At 40.3% G+C, this 22,083-nt stretch overlaps 1 protein-coding gene across 2 annotated transcripts in view; it reads left to right on the plus strand.

The window, feature by feature from the left end:
* atp8b1 (ATPase phospholipid transporting 8B1) overlaps positions 1 to 22,083 on the plus strand; it is a 56,493-nt gene that overhangs the window by 1,590 nt on the left and 32,820 nt on the right. For both annotated transcript variants that reach the window (XR_013505899.1, XM_078286345.1), the window contains exons 2-3: positions 17,388 to 17,567; positions 19,076 to 19,173. Coding sequence is in view for 1 of the 2 variants with exons in the window: in XM_078286345.1 (XP_078142471.1) it covers positions 17,405 to 17,567; positions 19,076 to 19,173 (261 nt within the window). In the remaining variant the exon portion in view is untranslated. The remainder of the gene's footprint in view (positions 1 to 17,387; positions 17,568 to 19,075; positions 19,174 to 22,083) is intronic.

Here is a 22,083-nt window from a genome sequence, read left to right on the forward strand (position 1 = left end):
CGTTTAAATCTTAAAAGCCATTTTCTAAGCAAAGGTTGCACAGTGCCGAATAAGTTCAATAAAAATCCAGTGTGTTCATTTTGCGTTCATGCCGGAAGTCGTTTTGAACATTTTTTCTGTTGGTGTCGCTATGTCTTATTAGGGAATGAAACTCCTTACATTTAAGAAAGGGAACGCCGGGAAGTTGATATGTATTCCCTCAATTTTTCCTTAAAATTTGTGGGTTGTGATTTTATGTTAACAAGTGGAACATCATCCGCTGCCAGACCGGGTGCGAGGCGCTCCGCATCGAAAAAAACTGAACATTATGTGTTCGAAATGTCTAAATGTTGACAATGGGCAGCCCAGTGGGACTCAAACCCCTGATCCTGGTGTTGGTACGTCGTCTACTTTTTTTAAAATGAGTTCAGATCTGTCCTGTAATGTGCTGTGAACATCTCTTAAAGCTGCTCTGTGTGTCATTTTACCATCAATAAATCATCACCACATCAATGTTGAGACATTAGTGTAATTACAGTAAACAAAGCAGAGCATCAGTGGTCAGCCTCTATCAGCCTCTACTCTGCATCCTCCATAGTTTCTCCACCTGGTGGATCTGGAGGGAAATCTGCTGGATCGCTTTACGGCACAAAACAGGAAGAGGTTCTTCTTCTGTTCTTCCAGAGCAAACGGAGATAAAGCTGAAAGAGTTTCTGGCAGCAGATGGTGGAAGGAGGGAAAGGAAGATGGAGAAATCACTTCCAACATGTTGATCCTCTTCAGGGAGAGGGAGGGGGGGGGGCAGGAAGCAACGGGGGCTGATGGGAAATGTAGTCTTAATGTGGAGAAACACTAGAACTAACAATACTACTGGAGTGAGATAGAGGAGAACAACATGGACTCACTGGTTTACAGTCAGGAGACCAAGAGAGAAACATTCACTTGACAATAATATACTGATGGTTAATAATGATCCTCACAGCACCTTTTTAAAGTGTATAAATAGATATTGTTGTATCAAAGAGTCAGACCGGTCCAGCTTTGGTCAGGACCAAAATCTCGGATTTTGCAAGCCAAGCCAGGTCGACTCCTTTGATTAGGGAAATGTTTGTTTCCTTATGGAAATGGTTTGAACCTTGAAACCAGTGACTAAGAATTTGACTTGAGACCTGAGAGGCAAATGGTTTTGAAGTTGAGCGGCGGTCAAGGCGGCGCGGCGGCGCTTTCAGATCTTCTAAATGTTTTCCGTACAGAGGAGACGAGGCGGTTTGGTTATCGCAGCTGTCTGGGGTTGATTGTCGTGATCAGATTAATGCCGTCTGTGGCTTTATCAATAATGTGTTGTTTCATTAAGATAGAGAGATAAAGGAAATATAAAGTCGTTGATTTTCAGTATGTTTGAGCCAACAGCGTATGTACAGCTTTGCTTTATGTGTGACAGATTTCATTCCAAAATGCCATCTCCATTTTGGGAAAAAAAAGTCCTTCATGTTTATTTCTTAATATTACACTTTGTATGATGCTTTTTACAATAAGTAGTTTGTTTTCTCTATTTAGCTAGCATCACAGCTAGAGCTGAAACGATGAATCAATTAGTTGATCGACAGAAAAATAATCGATTAACCGTTTGTCATTTCTCAAATAAAAATACCTTTTCTGGTTGCAGCTTCACAGATTTGCTGCTTTTCTCTGTTTCATCTCATTATAAAATGAAGAGTTGGTTTTTTGACTGCCGGTCAGAATCACTTTTGTCTCTGGTAACTGTGATCGGTATTTGTCATTATTATTGACATTTTATAGACTAAATAATCAATCGATTAATTTAAACAATAATCGATAGATTAATAGATTAATTGATAATGAAAACAATCATTAGTTGCAGCTCTAATCGCAGCAGTGTGAGGAATGACCACCAGTCCATGCTGGTAAATCTCTGACTGTGAGTTAGTCTGCTGCACCAGCCGTCAATTGGACGTCTGAGTCTATTCTAAAAGTCTATTATTGTTGTTTATTGTTTATTTATGTATCTGGTATTATAGTGAAAGTGGCTGGTGAGTTTTGGGATCTACCTGCACTGTGGCCTACAGACAGAAAAATGGTTGACTTCCTTCCCTGACAGTAGCTCTATATGAACACGCAGTAGGATTTGGTTTTATTTTATTTTTGCATGCAGCTGTTTCCAGTCACCAACCACAAAAGGTTGGTAGATTCAAAAATTCACTTCATTTCTATAGTTTCCCGCTTCAAAACCCTTTTCATAATCATCGCCTGCGTCTGATTTCTTCGTGTTTGTTTGGGGTTTTTTGGTCGCCAGATAACTTTCTCCTCCACGGCTCGATTCTCCACAGCTCTCAGGCGGCGACACTCCCCCGCACCGTGACTCTGACATGCAAATTAGGGAGTCGAATATGATTTGACTACATGAAGGTGGGCAGAGTCAGCAGCTGATTTCTCTCTTTGTAGGCTGGGGAGTCAAATGAAAGTCTGATTCATGGCCAGGTGAAACGTGACTATTACTATTTCAAATGAAAAAAAATAATGGAAATATATTTTTAAAAGAATTTATGATTTATTGTTTGTATTACACAATAGTTGTGAAACTATTGGGAAACTAAATTAAAACTTAACCAAAAGCAACCAAAAAACATTTGTTTTTGCACAAAAAAAAAAAAGCCACACTGAAAACGTAAAACTGAAATTGAAATAAAAATAAAAAAACCCTGAGCTACACAGGGAATTGAACCCCTAACCCCGGCAGTGTTGGTGCCTTGCTCTAGAGAATTGAACCCCTAACCCTGGCAGTGTTGGTGCCTTGCTCTAGAGAATTGAACCCCTAACCCTGGCAGTGTTAGTGCCTTGCTCTAGAGAATTGAACCCCTAACCCTGACAGTGTTAGTGCCTTGCTCTAGAGAATTGAACCCCTAACCCTGACAGTGTTAGTGCCTTGCTCTAGAGAATTGAACCCCTAACCCCGGCAGTGTTAGCGCCTTGCTCTAGAGAATTGAACCCCTAACCCCGACAGTGTTAGCGCCTTGCTCTAGAGAATTGAACCCCTAACCCTGACAGTGTTAGCGCCTTGCTCTAGAGAATTGAACCCCTAACCCTGACAGTGTTAGTGCCTTGCTCTAGAGAATTGAACCCCTAACCCTGACAGTGTTAGCGCCTTGATGTAGGGAATTGAATCCCTAACCCTGACAGTGTTAGTGCCTTGCTCTAGAGAATTGAACCCCTAACCCCGGCAGTGTTAGTACCTTGCTCTGCCCACTGCTCCGTAGTTGTTGCTGGTTTCTCTGGGGACTGTGATGCTGACAGACTGTTAGAGATAATTGACTTCATTGACTGGATTCCTGCTGTGAGCAAAGTGCTGAAGGAACTCACTAAAGACTCGACCTGTTCTGCATCTGGATTTCTGTCTAGTCAGGGCATCAAAACATATTTAAACACGAGTACACCAAAAAATAAGGCAAGCTGTTAGCAATTACAAAGACTTGGTGCTGCGAACACAAAGCCAACTCATGATGCTGCAAGCGTGTTTTCTTAAATGTCAAGAGAAACAGTCTGTTGTCAGACAGACTGATGATGCTCCGTCTGTCAGATTTCCATCCGTTTTGACGTTTTGAAAGTTCAACCAGCTGAACTTTTTCTGGACGGACGGATTCGTCACTGTCTGTTCAGCCAATCAGAGGCGTTCCTAAGTTTGTTTTGTAGAAACTAGCGGCGAACACAGAGACGACGGTCCGACCGGAACAAAGATAAACCAGAGAAAGCCTGGTGGAGCGTTGGGATGACTGGAGGTTTTCCAGCTCAGTTTCTTACTGAATTTATACTGTAGAGTCTGTTTCTTCTTTCTTTGTATGTTTTCTCCTTACTGCCTCGCCCATGATGTTGACATTTCAGAACAGCGCATTGGACAGAAATCTACCCGTCAATAATTCTGTCAGTTTTCTGATGGATCAGTTTGGCCGCCGCCTTATTTGTCAACTTCAGTTTCCTCCTGCTCCAAAAAAACAAAACCAGACTTCCATGCTCTCTGCTTCAGTGCAGTTTCATAAGGTCATGGTGTCTGTTGATTTTCAAACTTTAAAGGTCCCATATCATACGAATTCAACGTTTCCTCCATTTCTATACATATATGATCAAAGACGTTTAATGAAGACTTTGTTAAAATATGATTTTGTTTCAGTGGTTGAATTTAAAGGTATTGCATTTTCAAAAATCCTTTATTCCAGTCGGTTTCAGTCTAACTCCAGGAAACGCATCACAGCTAGACTCGGTCCTGATTGGCTCCCTCACTAAAGCATGACTGAAATCCGTCCAATCAGGGTCCAGTTTGCAGCATTTGAACTGGAAAGCCTCCGCTCAGCAGGTTTACCTCATTTGAATTAGAGGAGCCGCTGCTGTCGGCCAATCAGGAGGCAGTATTGTGACGACTTGGTCTTCACATTCATTCAGTTTAACTAAACCACATTTAATTGTAAAACATCATGAAGTTTTTATTCTCCATCTTTGTCCCTCAGCCTCACTGTGGTGTTTCTGCACTGCTCTTCCCACAGATCACCTGTCAATCAAACAGTGTGGGCGGAGCTTGGATTTTCTGTTGCTGCAGTTTGAGTTTCTCTTCTCTCTGTCTGTTCAGTCATGGTGGCTATCGCTGCTCATGCTAACTACCCAGCTCTTCTTCTTCTGTTGATTCCAAACAAACCGGAAACGTAAAACATAAAACTTTCATGAACTGGATGTAGGCCGGATCACTGTTGAGTTAGAGCAGAGAGAGAGAGAGAGAGGAGCAGAATGGACATTTATTTACAAGAAAATGTTGAAGATTATTACTTAAGAGCATTTTAGAGTGAGAAAAGGAGGAGGGGATAAGATTTAGTGGGTCAAGGGAACTTGAGGTGATTCTTAAAGATGTTTGTTGACTCTGCCTGCAGTGGGACGGTCCCGTGTCAGCGTTGGTATCATGTGGGAACGCACCGTAAACAGGCACGCGATTCACCCTTTGTTCCCATCCTCATATATTAGAGACTCCGGCTTAAATGGATTCCCCTCAGGTGTCCGAGAAACCCGACGCTCCGTTGATCTAATTGAGCCTGCTGAAAACCCCTGTGATAATATCTGACCCCCCCCCCGGCCGGGACGGGACAGGCGCTCCCTGTCCTCCGTCACTACCTGAAAACTCATCTCCTGGAGAAATACTTCACATTCCCCTCTCTCCTCTCCTCGGTCTTATCTTTCTCTCCTCTGCCTTCTCTACCCGGGCCTGATCATGAAAAATTAATTAAACTCTTTTCTTTCTAGCTCTTATTTTTATTTGGGACTTCTCTACTATAGATGATCATTCTAGGAAGACAGGAATATTTGTTAAATCTAATGTCAGGACGCTGTGGCTTTGTCTTTTCTGTTGGTTGCAATGTTGGTGATCTAGAAATTGAAGCCTATTCTACTGTTACACTCACTGTAAGTCACTCTGGAGAAGAGAGCTAAATTACTAAAAGCCATACTTTAAAAGTAAAAAAAAAACTAGGTTAATTACAGAAAAAAATAGAAATAGAGAAGAAGATGGGGTGAAAAAACAAAAAGGGCAAAAGCAGATGAAGTGATGGTAGGAGAGACAGAAACACAAAACTAAATTACTTAAATGTAAACGTGCCATTGGTTGTAATGTTGGTGATCTAGGAATTGAAGCTTATTCTACTGTTAAACTCACTGTAAGTCACTCTAGATAACAGTCAGCCACATGACTAAAAACCATATTTCAAATGTTAAAAAAGGAGGTTAGTTACAGAAAATATAAAGATGGAGTGAAAAAATGAAAATGGGAGTTGAAGAGATTGTGAGAGACAGAAACACAGAGAACTAAATGCCTTAAATGTAAACGCCCTCACTATTGCTTGTAATGTTGTCCGTCTTGATAAGAGAGTTAGTCACATGACTGAAAACCATGCTTAGAGGTTAGTTACAGAAGAAAATAGAAATAGAGAAGATGGAGTAAAAAAGGCAAAAGGAGATAGAGGGATGTCGAGAGAGAAAGACAGAAACAGAACTAAATGCCTTAAATGTAAACGCAGACACTATTGGTTGTAATGTTGGTGATCTGATTGAAGCTTATTCTGCTGTTGCACTGAAGCAGCTGAGGTGCAGCAGATAGTGAACTTAGTGAACTTTCCCATTCAAATGAGCGGTGACTTGATCTGATCACAAGGCGGCTGCCACTGACGTGTTGACAGAGCCGAGGGTTTGTTTTGTTTAGTTTGACTGAAAAGCTGATGGTTTTATGTTTCAACCTTTCACTCTTCATGCAAGACGATGCTCATTTGAAGGTGCAATAAGTATGATTTATTTTTTTGTCCCATGGCACCAATGAATCAAATATTTCTCGGTCAGCTGCTGAGATTTCTCGCTTTCAAAACTCGCTCTCCGGACACTTATATTTACCTGTTCCTACTACTTCTTGGTTGTTGTAGATCTCTAACAGGTTGTTTCTGTCTCTAAAGACTCTCTCTCTTCTTCAGGCTCTTTCCAAAAAAACAGAGATTTGCCATCTTGTATGAAACAGTTTCAGTATTTAAACGTCCCACCCTGACAGGCCGACTCGTTGCCATAACAACAAAGTTCTTGACTCAAGATTAGCCAGGGGGAAGGTGGCTAACTTTCCTACCTCAAAATAAGTCAGTCATAATATTTAAGTAACAGACAGTCTTAATTAGCCTAGTCCAACCTGAGAATCTAACACCAGTCTAAGGCTTAGACTAGTCTTAAACTAGCTTTATGCAACTGGGCCCTGGGCTGCAAACCAAATTTACCTCGGGACAGTAAAGTTGAAAGTTGAATAGAGGTCGATGCGTGTCATAACGCACTTTTAACAAAACATTTTCATAAAAGGGCATAAATACAGATTTAAAACTGAAAACGAGAAAGAAACACATTACAAATTTCTGTCATGACATAATGATATTTTAATGAGTATGTTTCAACCTGATTAAGGCAGATTATTTTAAATTATCATGTGAACACTTTATTATCGGTCATAATCAGCAGAACCTGGTTAACACAGCTAGATTCCTGCTTAGTCTTTCTTTTTACTCTTTCTCTTTTTACTGGGGCATGTAAACGCCTCATGTCAGGTTTATTTTGGTGTTTTCAAACTGCGTAGGTCGAAGGTCACCAGAAGCAGGAGCCCAGGTGTTGTATTTACAAAGCAAACAAGATGGCAGCTAACAGACCGGTCCTGTTCTGTCAGACTCTGCTGAGCCGAACCCACGATGTGTCGCTGAAGCAGAGCGCATCTGTGTTTTTTTTTATTTGAATCCTCCTCACTTCGCTCCATTTCGACGTGTTTAGTGGGTTTCTTGTTGGTGACGATCCACTGCAACAACAGTGAGAGACTAGACTTTCCCTTAGCTTCGTTCTATTTCCTGTACAGGATTTCGTGCGACTTCTGGGTTTCTCAGATCAACAACACGGTGCATATAGACCGATTTTCATATGAATCCATCTAAACCGGGTCAGTACAGAAATCACGTCACTTAGAACGATGTAAACATTGTAATCAAATAGCTTAGCGTTAGCTTGGAAGGCAAATTCCAACGCTAATAGCAGTTAAAAGTGAACGTTTTAACACAAGAAAGTCGTCACATTGAGCTTTAATGAACAGTAGTAGTTCCATCTCAACCCGATTAAGGCAAAACTCCAACTATTGAAATTAAACACTTTATCTGATTATCTTAATGAGATCAGCAGAAACTGGTTGATGGAGCTAGATTTCTGCTCAGTCTTTCCATGTATTGGGGCGTGTAAGCACCTCAGTCGGGTTTCCTTCAGCTTTTTCAAACTGCGCAGGTCAAAGGTCACCAGAGGCAGAAACTGAGTCGTCGTATTTTCAAAACAAACTACAATAGTGCAGAACGTGTAGACTGATTTTTATATGAACCCATCTAATAAACCGGGTTAGTACAGAAATCACGTTACTCTGTGTAAACATTGTAAACATTGTAATATAAATATTGTTGATTCGTCCCAGTAATGTGAGTCTTGCTGTGAATACCATGATGCACTGGGAGGAACACGCTTCACCCATCCTGACTCAAAGTTTGAGGTGTGTGTGTGTGGGGGGGGGGTTAGGTTAGGCTCGGGTTACAAGGCAGCAGGAAGACAGGAGACACTATCTTATCTAATCTAAATCATTTTATTATTAAAAATGTATAACTGACATTTTGGTCACGAAACCACTTTCACTCTCTTCCATCAGATGCTTTTCATTTGACTTTTAGATTTGCAAGGCAGACAATATTTAAATTACTCTCATTTTCAATTAAACACATTTTTCTCAAGTCGTTTTTCTGTTTAACTCGAGCTTAAGTTGTTTTTTTCATTTGTTTTGTTTTTATGAGTTAGTTTTATTGGCCAGGCAAGTTTGCACATAGAAGGAATTTGACTGGGTCGGTTGCCATATAGGTCACATTAAACACAACACAAAAAAGTAGTATATAAAAAAATGTAAACGCAGAAATTTAGGGATTAAGTCTCCTTTTTAGAAGTAGTTTATACAATAAAGTATGTAAAGAGGTTTAAGTAAATGAATAGATAAATAGTTCTCTCTTCGAGCCTGACTGGTTTCACTGATGCAAAGCTGTGAAAGTCAGTAATAGAAAACAAACAGAAACATGTGCAGATCTGGTGAATACTGTACTGGGTTTTGAATGTTTTGAACAAGCAAGGCGAAAAAAAAAAAAGAGTGTGTTCTCTGTTTTTGATGCATCGTCCTGCTCCGGCTGCAGAGAGAGAGAGAAAGAGAGAGAGAGAGAGAGAGAGAAACCTCCTCCCTCCTCTCAGGTTTCACTGCAGTCGGTCAGGTATGTTATTCTCTGTTCTGCTCTGTGGCTCCAAAGGAGGTCTGAATACTATCTACCCCCCCCCCTTCCTCCACCTTCTCCTCCTCCTCCTCCTCCTTGTTGCTATAGCGCCGCCCCGGGCCAGACACCAAAACCTGTTTTCCGAGACGGGCGATCCTCACAGCGGTGAAAATCTTCCATGTGTAGTTTTGGTGAAGTAAAGAGTAAAGAGGGGGAAGAGGGAGTGTACGACATGTGAATAGAAACCCTCACAAGTCTCCTATAATGAGGACTAGTTCTCAGGCCGAGTTACGCACATTTGTTTTTTTTAGGGAAAGAGTTAAGAGGCGATCACACCTACAGTTTGTTTACTTTGGTTTGACTCACAGTGGAAAAGTTCACTTTGTTGTTTTTTTGTATTTGGATCATTTAGATTCACACCAGAGCTTTGACCAAGTCAACCCTGCTCGAGTCCCAAGTCTTGAAGCACAAGTCTCAAGTCAAGTCCCAAGTCTAAATGTAGATCAGCAAGTCAAGTCCAAGTCATTAATGTCAAGTCTCAAGTCTAAATGTAGAACAGCAAGTCAAGTCAGAACAAATCAAGAGTCCAGTATCAATTTAATATCTTAAAGAAAACTAAATATCTAGGACTTTTCAATGCAATATGGTTTTAATAGGATAAAAACTTGGTAAGAGCATCATGAGTTTGATTTCTATAATCAGTTTCAACTTCAATAAATTCAATCATTCCATACAAATTCAGAAAACAGAATTTAAATTCAGTCGTCCGCTGGAACAAATCTCATCACTTTCAATCTAAGTCATTTACACAAACACAAGATCTCAAGTCAAGACTTTAGAAACCTTTTCAAGTCATCAAAGTACAAGTCAGAGTCAAGTCCCAAGTCACCAGAACCCAAGTCAAGTCAAGGCTCAAGCAATTAAAACTGTGACTCGAGTCCAAGTCATGTGACTCGAGTCCCTCCTCTGGTTAGCAGCTCTGTGACCATCACTTGTATAAAAGTCCGGTTAGCTCGTTGCAGTCGTTTTGTTTCCTCTGTGTTGCACAAACAAGGAAACACAGTTATTTACTGGCTGCCGCAGTAGAATGCAATGCATGCCGGCAGTGACGAAGCATGTATCCAAAGTGTGTGTTTGTGTGTGTGTGTGTGTGTGTGTGTGTGTGTGTGTGTGCAGGAGTGACGCAGGTCTTTAAATGTGTAGTCTTCCTGGTGTGGCACGTTGTTCAACTGGATGATGACAAAACATTTTTATCCAAAGTCCCATTCAGTCCAGATGAGTGGATCACAGACTCGGTCAGACCTGTACTGCCGGCTGCTCAACTGCTGCTGCACTTTGTTACTAATAATAACTGAACAGGGAAAATCACATTTCAGTGAATTTCAGTGAATAATCTGGTAAGAGACACTACAGTATTTTGTTTATACTAATTTACTTCTGTTGTATAATCAAGAAAGAAGTGGCTGCAGTACTAACGCAGTATAAATACATAAAGGAGTACTTCCACAAGAACTACAGTACTAATTCAGGATAAATACATGAACTACTTATACAGTGACTACTACTATATACAATACTAATGCAGTATAGATGCAGCATAAATACATGGATTACAGTATTTTGTTTATACTAATTTACTTCTGTTGTGTAATCAAGAAAGAAGTGGCTGCAGTACTAACGCAGTATAAATACATAAAGGAGTACTTCCACAAGAACTACAGTACTAATTCAGGATAAATACATGAACTACTTATACAGTGACTACTACTATATACAATACTAATGCAGTATAGATGCAGCATAAATACATGGATTACAGTATTTTGGTTATACTAATTTAGTTCTGTTGTATAATCAAGAAAGAAGTGGCTGCAGTACTAATGCAGTATAAATACATAAAGGAGTACTTCTACAACAACTACAGTACTAATGCAGTATAAATACATGAAAGACTTCTACAGTGACTACCACTATAATGCAGTATAGATGCAGTATAAATACATAGAGTACTTCAACGACTACAGTACTAATGCAGTATAAATACATGAAGGACTTCTACAGTGACTACCACTGTATACAGTACTAATGCAGTATAAATACATGGATTACTTTTAAAAATGAAAGGCAACAAAAGACAAATTATTTCACTTTTTCTCTCTCTACTCTGACGTTTTGATATTTAAATTCTATTTTTAAAGCTTGATTGCTGCTTGTCTGTCTGTCTAAATGTCACCAAGTGAAAGTCCTAGTATGTGAAAATGTGGCTAAATCTGATTCTGAGAGACACTTTCCTCTGTGTGTTTCTGGGAAGGATTTTACACAATCTGCCTGTCAGAAACTGAAATACTCTCCACATCCTTCAGTAAACATGCAGCGTGACGTGAGAGACCGCACAGCTCCCGCTGTCGCCGTCGCAAACGCACGATGGAAACGTTCATACATGGAGAATCCAAGTGTGTTAAAGTGTTTTCCCTTTACTTGCTGTCCTTTTAAAAAAAAACACATCCAAACAAAAATGTAACGCATACCTCATACCAAAACTTTCCAGGTTTTTAGTTGAAATAGCTGTTTACTTCAGCTTTAATGGGTTAAGAGTCTAGTTTTGTTGTTTTTAAAACATTTACAGCACATTGTAATACTAAGACAAGTAAAAATACTCATTCAAACACTTTATATACTTGCTATCGTCTATTTTCCCTCCTTTCCTTCCCTTCAGAGTGTCCTTGATTCCTTCCCCTCCCTCTCCTCGCTGGGTGTTGTGTAGTTGCATGTGTGGGCTTGTGTGACCAACTAGAGTTCATTCATTTAACCAAAGGTTCTTAAACTATGTGTCTGGGGCCCAAAGTGGGTCGAGGAACTGTCACCGGAAGGTCCACGAATCACCAAACCGCTAGTGTGTTTTAATGATCCTCCTACCCAGCTGAGTCTCCGGAGATGTGCGTGTGACGTCACCCATGGGTTCCTGAAGGGTTTTTTGAGACCTGGAGGTTGTGTTTACAGACCTGAGACTTGAGACTGACTTGGGACATGCTGACATTTTTTTGGAGCCGGAGCCGCATTGCCAAGGTCTGCGACTTGATTCCCACTGAGGCCACTCGTGTTAAAAAATGTATGCGGTCATTGTATTTTTAAGGCGCGTTTCGGATAAAATCTTAGACTAAATTGAATATTAATGAGCCTGGGTCGCTGGGTGAGACTGAGCTTAAAAAAATTCACGTGTCAGGAGTGGAAAAATTTAAGAAACCAAAAACATCATTGAGGTATTTATAAGCTGGTGAACAATAGAGGATTGTGCAGCTTTTGGGAAAACTTTCTGTCGGTGTTACTGTCCAAACAGTTGATAAAGTCACCAGATGACATCATACGGTAATTTGCATGTTATTATATTTTCTACAGCTCTCTGCTGAGGGAGGAGCCACTGTATCATCACACATCTTTAGATCGTACATTAAGTAGTGCAAGTGTACGTGTATCAGCTGTACCGATTTATCGCCAAATGCTTTGGGAGTCGACCAGAGGTGGAGACTCGAGTCAGAGTGACTTTGACTTGTACTTTCAACACTTTGATGACTTGAAAAGGTTTCTAAAGTCTTGACTTGAGATCTTGTGTTTGTGTAAATGACTTAGATTGAAAGTGATGAGATTTGTTCCAGCAGACGACTGAATTTAAATTCTGTTTTCTGAATTTGTATGGAATGATTGAATTTATTGAAGTTGAAACTGATTATAGAAATCAAACTCATGATGCTCTCACCAAGTTTTTATCCTATTAAAACCATATTGCATTGAAAAGTCCTAGATATTTAGTTTTCTTTAAGATATTAAATTGATACTGGACTCTTGATTTGTTCTGACTTGACTTGCTGTTCTACATTTAGACTTGAGACTTGACATTAATGACATGGACTTGACTTGGACTTGACTTGGGACTGGAGCAGTTGACTTGGTCACACCTCTGAAATCAACACATAAGCATCATGTTCTGAAACCTGCTGCTTTTGGGAATCGTTCTGGTTTGAAACACTTGGTGAAGTGGAGCTGTGTGAAACACTTCTGTTTGTGTTGCTGTCACATACAACACTAAACAGACTTGTACAGGGGTGTGTGTGTGTGTGTGTGTGTGTGTGTGTGTGAAGCAGGAAGACGCAGCCTGCAGGTGAAGCATGTGACTCAGAGGGGGGAGGGGCGGGAGGGGGAGGGGGAGGGATGGGAAGAGCGGGAAGAGCGTGGGAGCGGCGCCTGCATCACTCCAGGCCATGTGTAGGGAAACAGGGGCGTGGTCACACACACACACACACACACACACACACACACACACACACACACACACACACACACACACACACACATAGAGAGATAGTGAGCAGAAGACACGCCCTATTAGCATTTGAAAGTGCTGAGTGTCCAGGGACGAGTGTTGCCACAATACCAGAATTTTACTTTAATACTAAGTTTAATATTTAAGAATTCAGTACTCTGATGTCATGACAAACGAGAAAAAACACCAAACAATGTGAAAGAACAACCGCTGTGCTTTATTTTAACAAAAAGCACCATGAGAAGCACTAAAACTTCAACATGAATATCAATAACTTAAATCATTTCATTCAACTCTGCAATGAGAAAAAAATAAAATAGAAATACATCATAAAACTGCTTTAAAAAAAATCTCTGATATCCTTTGCTAAGCTTCTGGGTTTCCATATTGAGCGGGAGAGCTTTGTCTTCTTCTTCTTCTTCTTCGTCTTCATCTTCTTCATCTGTTCCAACCCTGGTTCTTCTTCTGTTATCTATTCCAGTTCACACATTATATGCCCTAGAGTTTTAGCTTGCAGAACACATTTGGTGAAAATATCGAACATTTATTAAATTCAGTCTTTCACTTCAACTTCAACAAGGGCTCTTCAACGCCCTTAATCCACACTAGTTTATTATATGTTGTCACTTTTATTGATCAGGAGATGTAGGTCTGATCAGGATGAATGAGCGTATTTCAAAAACAAAGTTTGATGCAAATATATCTGGATTTCAAAATGTTGAATACAAAAAATCGTCTTTAGTTCAAAATAAAAATAAATAATGAGGCGAAACGAGGTTGAAAAACAACATGTTGTTGGAGTCTTGACCAGTTTAGACCTGTGTGAGTTACTAGAGAGCAGACTTTTTGTAGTTCTCTTTATAAAAACCAAAATGTCTCCTATAGCTCCTCTGAAGGGTTAACTCTGCCGCTGAGGCTGATGGGTAATGTGTCGGCCTTTTTAACTCGTGTTTTGTGATTCATAAAGTACATTAAGACATTATTGTTCACAGCTATTACAAAGATCCCCCACTTTCCCCAAATCTTACATCATATGAAACAAAGAACCGTATCTGTTTTATATGATGTAAGATTTGGGGCCAATCAGATGTCTGATATGGTGAACAATGAATCACCTAATCTGTTTAATGTTCATGTTGTTCTTGGCCCGCTGCTCTGCTCTGGCAGTTTAAAACCTCTCAGCTGGAAAAAGTCTACGAACATTTATTGCTTAAGTTTTTTTCTTTTTTGCCTCTTTTCCACTATAAGGCCAGTGGGACTTTCCAGGGCCAACTCTGCATCTTTATAACATTATTAGTATAGTAGTAGCTGCTAGTAGTTAACAGTAGTTCTAGTAGTAGTACTAGTAGTATTCATGTGTGCAGCCATGGCACTGTGGTTGTTTGCTTTGCTGCTTAAGACCAAGACACCTCTTCTCGTTGGCTTTTAATTCGAGTTGAGCTTGACACCTTGACCTCATCTTCTACTGTGCCGCAATTCCTCTATTATTATTAGGTTTATTGTTTCTCTTGTATTCTTATGTGTTATTTACTTTTACATTCGTTTATTTTGGTATTTTAAGCCTGTTCAGCACTTTGGTCAACTGTGGTTGTTTTAAATGTGCTATACAAATAAATTTTGACTTGACTTGTTTAACCAAACTGACGAATCGTCTTTGGTTCTACAGGATTAGATTCTTCAGAATCTAAAAATGTGTTTTAACTGGTAAAATGAGAAGGGGTTTACAGAGTGAAGCCTGGCTAAGCCTGTTTTGGCTCTGCTTGGCCCTGCTGAGCGCTGTTTAGGTGTGTTTGGTACTGGAAACCAGACTAATGAAGCTTATCAGCCTTGCTAATGGCCTCCTCCAGCTCATTAAACATTAAGCCGCAGCGGGCCGGCCGTGCCAGCGCTGTGAAACCGGCACCGGGAGGCTCACCGCTGGCAGCTGGCAGATATCATGTTAAAAGTGAATTTAGCATCTTGAAAAAACACGTTGCTGCACAACAATAGTTTGATGCATCACTAATTTAATTAAGCCAACATTTTGACATATAATGTGTTCGTCAGGGCAAGATGTCCCTCTGCCCTGCCTGAAATAAATGATTGATGCATAAAGCAGAGTGCGTGGCAGCTGTTTCTTCAGGCCTGCCACTGGTCAGCACCTCTACAGTCCTGGTTTGTGTTTGGTTTTTTGGTTTTATTCTTATTTTAGACCAGATGGTCACCAGTTGAGTCCTAGCTGATGTATCTGAGTGGAAGAAACCAGGTGAATGATGAAGGATATCGCGGCTAAAATCTGTTGCTTTTTAACATGAACTCTTTGTCTGTTGCTCTCCAAGCAGAAGACCGGTTCTGCTGGTCAGCTCAGGTCAAAAATAGAGAATCTTTGTTCCCAAGGGAAATTAAAAACAAGCTCAACATTAATGTATATTCTACTCAGAAATGTCTTAAAGTGCATAAAGTCCTTGACGTTTTAATACAAATATCAAAAGTGGCACGGGGAGCAGCAGAAATATATTTTGGATTTAAAGTGTTAGGAAAACAGCTTTACATTTTAGTTATTTATCATCTGTCTCTCATCCATAGTGACTTACAATGAGTCTTAAGCCAACCCAGTAAAGAGGTCAGAGGTCACAGCAGCCTGACAATAGCTGTAAAAAATATTCCTGTCATCTCAGAATGATGATGCTTTATAGAGAAGTGCTAGGAAAAGACATAAGAGCTGAAGTGAAAAGGCAGAAAAGTCTTTTTTCTTTTCTTTTTTTTTTAATCAGACTAGAGCGTGTAAATATGTAAATGTAATATAAAGATGTAAAGTCAAGTGTGCTACATAGAGCAAGAAAACCTTGAACTGACGATGACGACGGTGATCAGGAGGGTGTGGTCACATTCCTCTCGGTTGCCTTTGGAACACACACACACACACATACGCTTTAACACACATACACACACGCCCCAACGGCATAGACACACACACACACATCATACTGTAAGGGGGCGGAAACTCACTTGTTGAATCATCTAACCAACATTAAACCTGTGCTGCAACTCCTGTTTTTTTCTTTTCTAGTGTCGACTAACATCAGACAGGAACTTTTTTAAACTCTGAATTTAAATTTTTAAAAGCCTATCAAGACAAACCTGAGAGCGGGCGATCTGTCGGCTGCAGCAGGAACCGCCGTAAACCTTCTGGACTTGAATGAATGAATGAATGAGTGAATGAATGAGTGAATGAATGGATCCAGTCGCAGTGAAGCAGCTGCAGCAGTCAGTTGCCTCCCTGGTTCTTCTGCATTCTTGTGTTGCAGTTGCTTGTCAGTCCGCCTCCGCACACTGGACTGTTTTTTTTGGGGGGTTTTTTTTTGTCCGACCTCAAAAGCACTAAGACAGTTTCCTCTTAAAAGTGCACAGTCATGGTGTGTGATTTCAGAAAACTTTACTGCTGCTGCCGCCGTCAGCTGTCCATGTGTTTTTGTGTTGTTTTTCTCTCTCTTCACCTCCATCACCGTTTCTTTCCTTTCCTCTCCCTCTCGTCTTCCTATAAGTCTGAGGCCTGATTTTGATTCATTTATCTATTCTTTTTTCCATTTATTCATCCGCCCGTCTTCTTTATCTGTCGTCCAGCCTCCTTTCTTCCTTCCATCTAGCCATCCATGCATCCATTCTTTTTTTCCATTTATTCATCCATCCATCTTCTTTGTGTATCTGTTGATTTGTTTGTTCATTCATTTACTTATTTACTCATCCAGCCATTTGTCTCTTTCCTCCATACATTCCCTCCATTCTCCCTGTCACTCAGGTTTGGCCAGGAGTCTTCATTAACCTAAGGGATTTGTTAATTAGTTAATTTATCCATTCTCTGTTCATTAATTAGCCTACTTAAAGAGGCTTTAAATAATCTATGATCTTTATCGATCTCTATTGGCAACCAGAAGGAATTGCCTCATCTCTTCCGTCCTCCTGCAGTACGGTGGCCTGTAAGTGACACAGAGTCACATTTTGACAATAGAGGAGTAAGCGAGCTAATTATAGCTCAGAGTTGGGAGTGTGTTGAAACTCCAGTGGGAGTTTTTGTTCCAAAACTGGAAAGTGAGTCCTGAAAGCCAGAAGTCTCAGCAGCTGGTGAAGTAATCAATGAGTCAGTGGTATTGATCATCAACCCCCGCAGATGTGTTGTGGTCATTTGTGCAATGGAGAAGTAAAAACTATGAAGTATTGCACCTTAATTCACCGATCAATCCATTCTCTTCCTGTTCCAGAGATCTGAGGCGCTGCGATGAGTCGGCAGCGTGTGGACTCCCAGGGTTCCCTGGGGCCCGACGATGAGGTCATGCCATACAGTGACGACGAGACGGACGACGAGTTGGACGCCAGTTCTGATGCAGAAGCAGAGGCTCCTCCAGGAGCGCCCCACCCCCCCCTGGAGACCAGAACCAGCGGTGAGTTACTAATGACAGCTAATATTATTATTATTATTATTATTATTAATATTATTATTAATAATAACTTTCCATCAGTATATCAACAGTCAAATTAATGTTTCTCTCTTGGTCTAATGACTGTAAACCAGTGAGTCCATGTTGGAGCTGACTGTTCTCCTCTATCTCACTCCAGTAGTATTGTTAGTTCTAGTGTTTCTCCACATTAAGACTACATTTCCCATCAACCCCGTTGCTTCCCGCCCCCCCTCCCCCTCCCTGAAGAGGATCAACATGTTGGAAGTGATTTCTCCATCTTCCTTTCCCTCCTTCCACCATCTGCTGCCAGAAACTCTTTCAGCTTTACAAGGTTGCTCAAGAAAAGAAGAGCTGATGGGCGTGACAGGTTTTTTTTTTTTTGGGGGGGGGGGGGTTACAGGCAAAAGAAGTAATAGTAATAACAGCAGCCATAATGACAGTGTGGGTCGGGTTCTCAGGGGAACCACACCCAGCACCCAGACCTGGAACCCAAACCCAGCAGAGGGACTGTGGCCTCCAGGCGAGCCGCTGCTTTTTGTCCTCCTCCTCCTCTAACTCCTATTCTTCTTTTTCCAGTGAAAGGAGTGTGGGAAAGGCTGAAGGAAATGTGTTGAGTTTAATAAGACCATCACATGTTGAAGTCTGCAGAAAAAAACGAAGACAAAACCATTCAAATCACACAGTGATGTCTTAGCCTTTATTTTTGGTGTGCTTTTTACTGAATTTGGTCCAAAAATGCCCAAATTTAATATATTTATTTGCACTGACTCTTACAGTTTTTTTATTATGTACGTTACTTTTATTTTATTACCTCTTTCTTTTATTACCTTCCTGTACTTGACTTCCTTGGCATTGTTCTGCCAATTGCTGCTGTGTATATGTGTGTGTGTGTGTGTGTGTGTATATATATATATATATAGTGTACATATTTTGATGATTTTCATATTTTAACTGCAGCTGAAGGATTACATTTGTCTCTATGGGTTGAGAAAATCCTTTGACTTCTGAGTTTATGAAATGTTTTCCAAACCAACTGGATCAACTAAAATAATGTCTGGTGGTCAAACCCCAAAACCAGCACAAGGCTCTTTTTCTTAGTTCCTGAAAAGTCGACATTTTGAGGGTTTTCAGACAAATGTTTATTATTCCCTTATCACAGACCACACCCAGACCCCTCCCCTCACCCCCCTCCCTTCCCACCTCCACCCTCTTTACAGGCACTTACCAAAAAAAACAAAGGCAGACAAGACAATAAACAAACACGTAAACACCAAAGCAGACACACAAACACACAGCAGGAGGAACAAATGTGAACAGAAAAGAAGAAAAACAGAGAAAGGAGGAGGGGAAAAGTGATTAAAATGATGCAAATTCATTCTTTGCTGTTGACAGAATTGCCTGGTCATGCTTGATCATTTGAGCATGCAGTTTCCACTGTGTTGTGTGTTTTTTAGTTGTATGAAAGCCTGTTTGTGTCCGTCTGTCTGCAGAAGTCGGCTGGAAGGTGAAAGCCAACGACAGAGCCTTCCACCAGCTGCCAGAGTTTCAGAGGAAAGTCTTCCTGTGCATCAAGAAGAGCAAATACTCCGTAAGTTCATCAGTTAACATGAGAGCTACTGTAATCCAGTTAACATGACAATACTTTAATCCGGTTCATATGACAACTTCCTTGGGTGGCCACAGTTTCGGTGCCTCAGGCTGTGTTCACACATAATGTTTTTTTGTGTGTAAAAAGCTGCCTGGAGCTTCTGGTGAGGAGAAATAAAAAGCAGATCACGACAACGTTATCCGACATCAGCTGCTAGCTGCTAACTAGCTGTTAGCTCTTCTGACAGATAATACAGTTTTGTGCAACATGCAAAGTTTTATCAGATATTCCCAATACACATCCAGTCTGATCCACTCTGCCTCTTCATGATCGCTGCTGCACTAACAGAAATTCACTTAACTGTAACGATCAATATCAAATTTGTCTTTCTGAGTTGTCAAATTAAAGGTTCTCCTCTCTGTTATAAATATACTAAACTCGAAATCGATCCAATCATTTTCACTTCAGCCAGCTCCTAGTTAATGAGATGTAAGAATTTTAATTGGAAACTGATTTTCATTTTTTACTTTTACTTGAAGAAAATCATTGTCAAACAATTCAAAAAATGACTTGATTGACAATGAATTGACCCCCAACCCTTCAGTACTGAAGAGAGAAAATAGCCAGATCAACAGAGAAAACACAAATATCTTATTATCTTTATTTCATAAGAGGTTTTTCAGAAAACAACACAGTGGAAGCTCTTGGAGCGCTGCAGCTCCATTCACATGCTTTGACATCACCAGACAGAACCTGTTCTAGGCGTTCGACAAACTGAAGTCAAGGCAAATATTTACTGATTAAACGGGACAATAGCTGATGTTTAACGTCGGTTAGCGCTGCGATACATTTAGCAGGCGATCCTCCCAGCAGAAACCTCAGGATGAGACGACACTGTTGACTCAGATACAAATCTGGATGGGCTGACGATCCGGCGGTCCGCTGCTGGATTTGGTTTCACCAGGAGACAAAGTTTCACGTCACACAACATCCTGTTCTGTCTCACCTGTCCTCAGATTTAATGTTTCTGTAGCTGTAGAAGAGCTTTTATTTACTTATAACAGTATAACAACACCGTTTTAATTTAGATAATCGGTGTGTCACACCGCTGTAAGTACGTTATGAGATGGTTAGCTGCATCCCGACACAGCAGGGATGCAGCTAACCATTATTTTCATTATCTATAAATGATAATGATGATTCATTGTCTATAAATGTAAAAAATAATGACAAATGCTCTTTACAAGTTACCAGAGCACAAAGTCTGAATAGCAGCCAAAAAAACCCAAAGTATTCATTTAATAATATGAAAAAGAGAAAAAGCAGCAAATTTTGACATTTGTGAAGCTGCAACCAGCAAATCTTTGGTATTTTTATTTGATAAATGAAACGATTAATCAATTATCAGGATTATAATCAATTAACATTCTGTCGATGGACCAATCGATTAATCGTTTCAGCACTTCTACACAGTAATGTTGTGTATTTGCAATACTTTCCCACCTGTTAATACACTGGAATAAGGCCATTGTAAAGTGTTAGCAAAAATAAACCTGTTTGTTAAAGCGCTGTGGCTCCACTGCTGGTTCTCAGTCTGATGACATCACCGTCCCATCCTGCTCCTGATGGTCCCAGTAGAAACCAAAACCAAACCAGTAACAGGGATAAACAGGACTGATGCTGGCTCCGGAGATCGGAGAAGAAAAGAAGACGAATGACTGATCATCTGTCTGCAGAGCTTTAACAATGTAACATGCGGTGTTGCGAGCTGCATGTTGGTTACGTGCAAACATGAGGAGCGAGGATTATATTGGGTGTGCAGGGTGTGTTCAATCAATGACTAAACAGGTGTGTGTGTGTGTGTGTGTGTACAGGCTCTATGGGAGGTGATAAATGAGGCCGTCTATGTATTTGAATGCTGTGGCTAACTGGCCAGCGATGCCACCAGTGTCACTTCACGCCTGTTGGCTTTATAAAGTCGTTTCTTACCATTTTACACTCTTTTGATAGCAGAAACGGCCAAATACGTCAAAGTAAACATGACTTCTATCATTACAGCTTAACACAAATACTGAAAAGATGTTTAATGACGATCTGAAACGATAAGGAAATGCATACAAGGTAACTTACATGTTTGTCTGGGTGCAAACATGAGGACCGGAGCAAGGATTATGGTGGGTGTGCTCAGTGAATGACAAAGTGTGTGTGTGTGTGTGTGTGTGTGTGTGTGTGTGTGTGTGTAAAATGTTTTTGAATGCTACAGCTAACTGGCTAGCGATGCCACCAGTGTCACTTTATGCCCGATAGCTTTATAAAGTGATGATTTTTTTTACCATTTCACACTCTTTTGATAGTAGAAACAGCCCAATATATAAAAGTAAACATCATAGCTGGTTAATAAAAATACTAAATATATGTTTAATTTAAAACGTTAAGGAAATACATGCTTTAGATGAGCAGCAATAAGTGAGTTATTGTATATACACTAGTATGTTTTACTGTAAACACGCGTGTCCCTCTAGCAAGATGGGACAAAGTATAAATATAAAGTATAAATGTATATATAAATCAGTTTAAGAAGAAAAATGTTGAGATGTACAAAATGTGAGATGTTCAAAATAATATGTATTAATATACTATATACAGATATATTAATGAATTGATTTTTTAATCAGAGAAAGGGGGAAGGACGAAAGTTTTTACTTCTTCCTACTCCAAACTCGGTACCTTGCTGAATATTATGACCAAAGAAATATGAACAGAAGAGTTTGTGTTTTATCGGTTCAGCCGGCTCGGAGATTAGGCCTGATCCCTCGTCGTCGTTCAAACACGAGATACAGCGACGACTAGGAAGTACGTCGAGTTAATTTGATTCTCTTCCTTGTTTCTGCTTCCTCTTGTAAGCCGGGC

This window comes from Centroberyx gerrardi, chromosome 2 (assembly GCF_048128805.1).
Source record: "Centroberyx gerrardi isolate f3 chromosome 2, fCenGer3.hap1.cur.20231027, whole genome shotgun sequence".
NCBI classification, from domain to species: Eukaryota; Metazoa; Chordata; class Actinopteri; order Beryciformes; family Berycidae; genus Centroberyx; species Centroberyx gerrardi.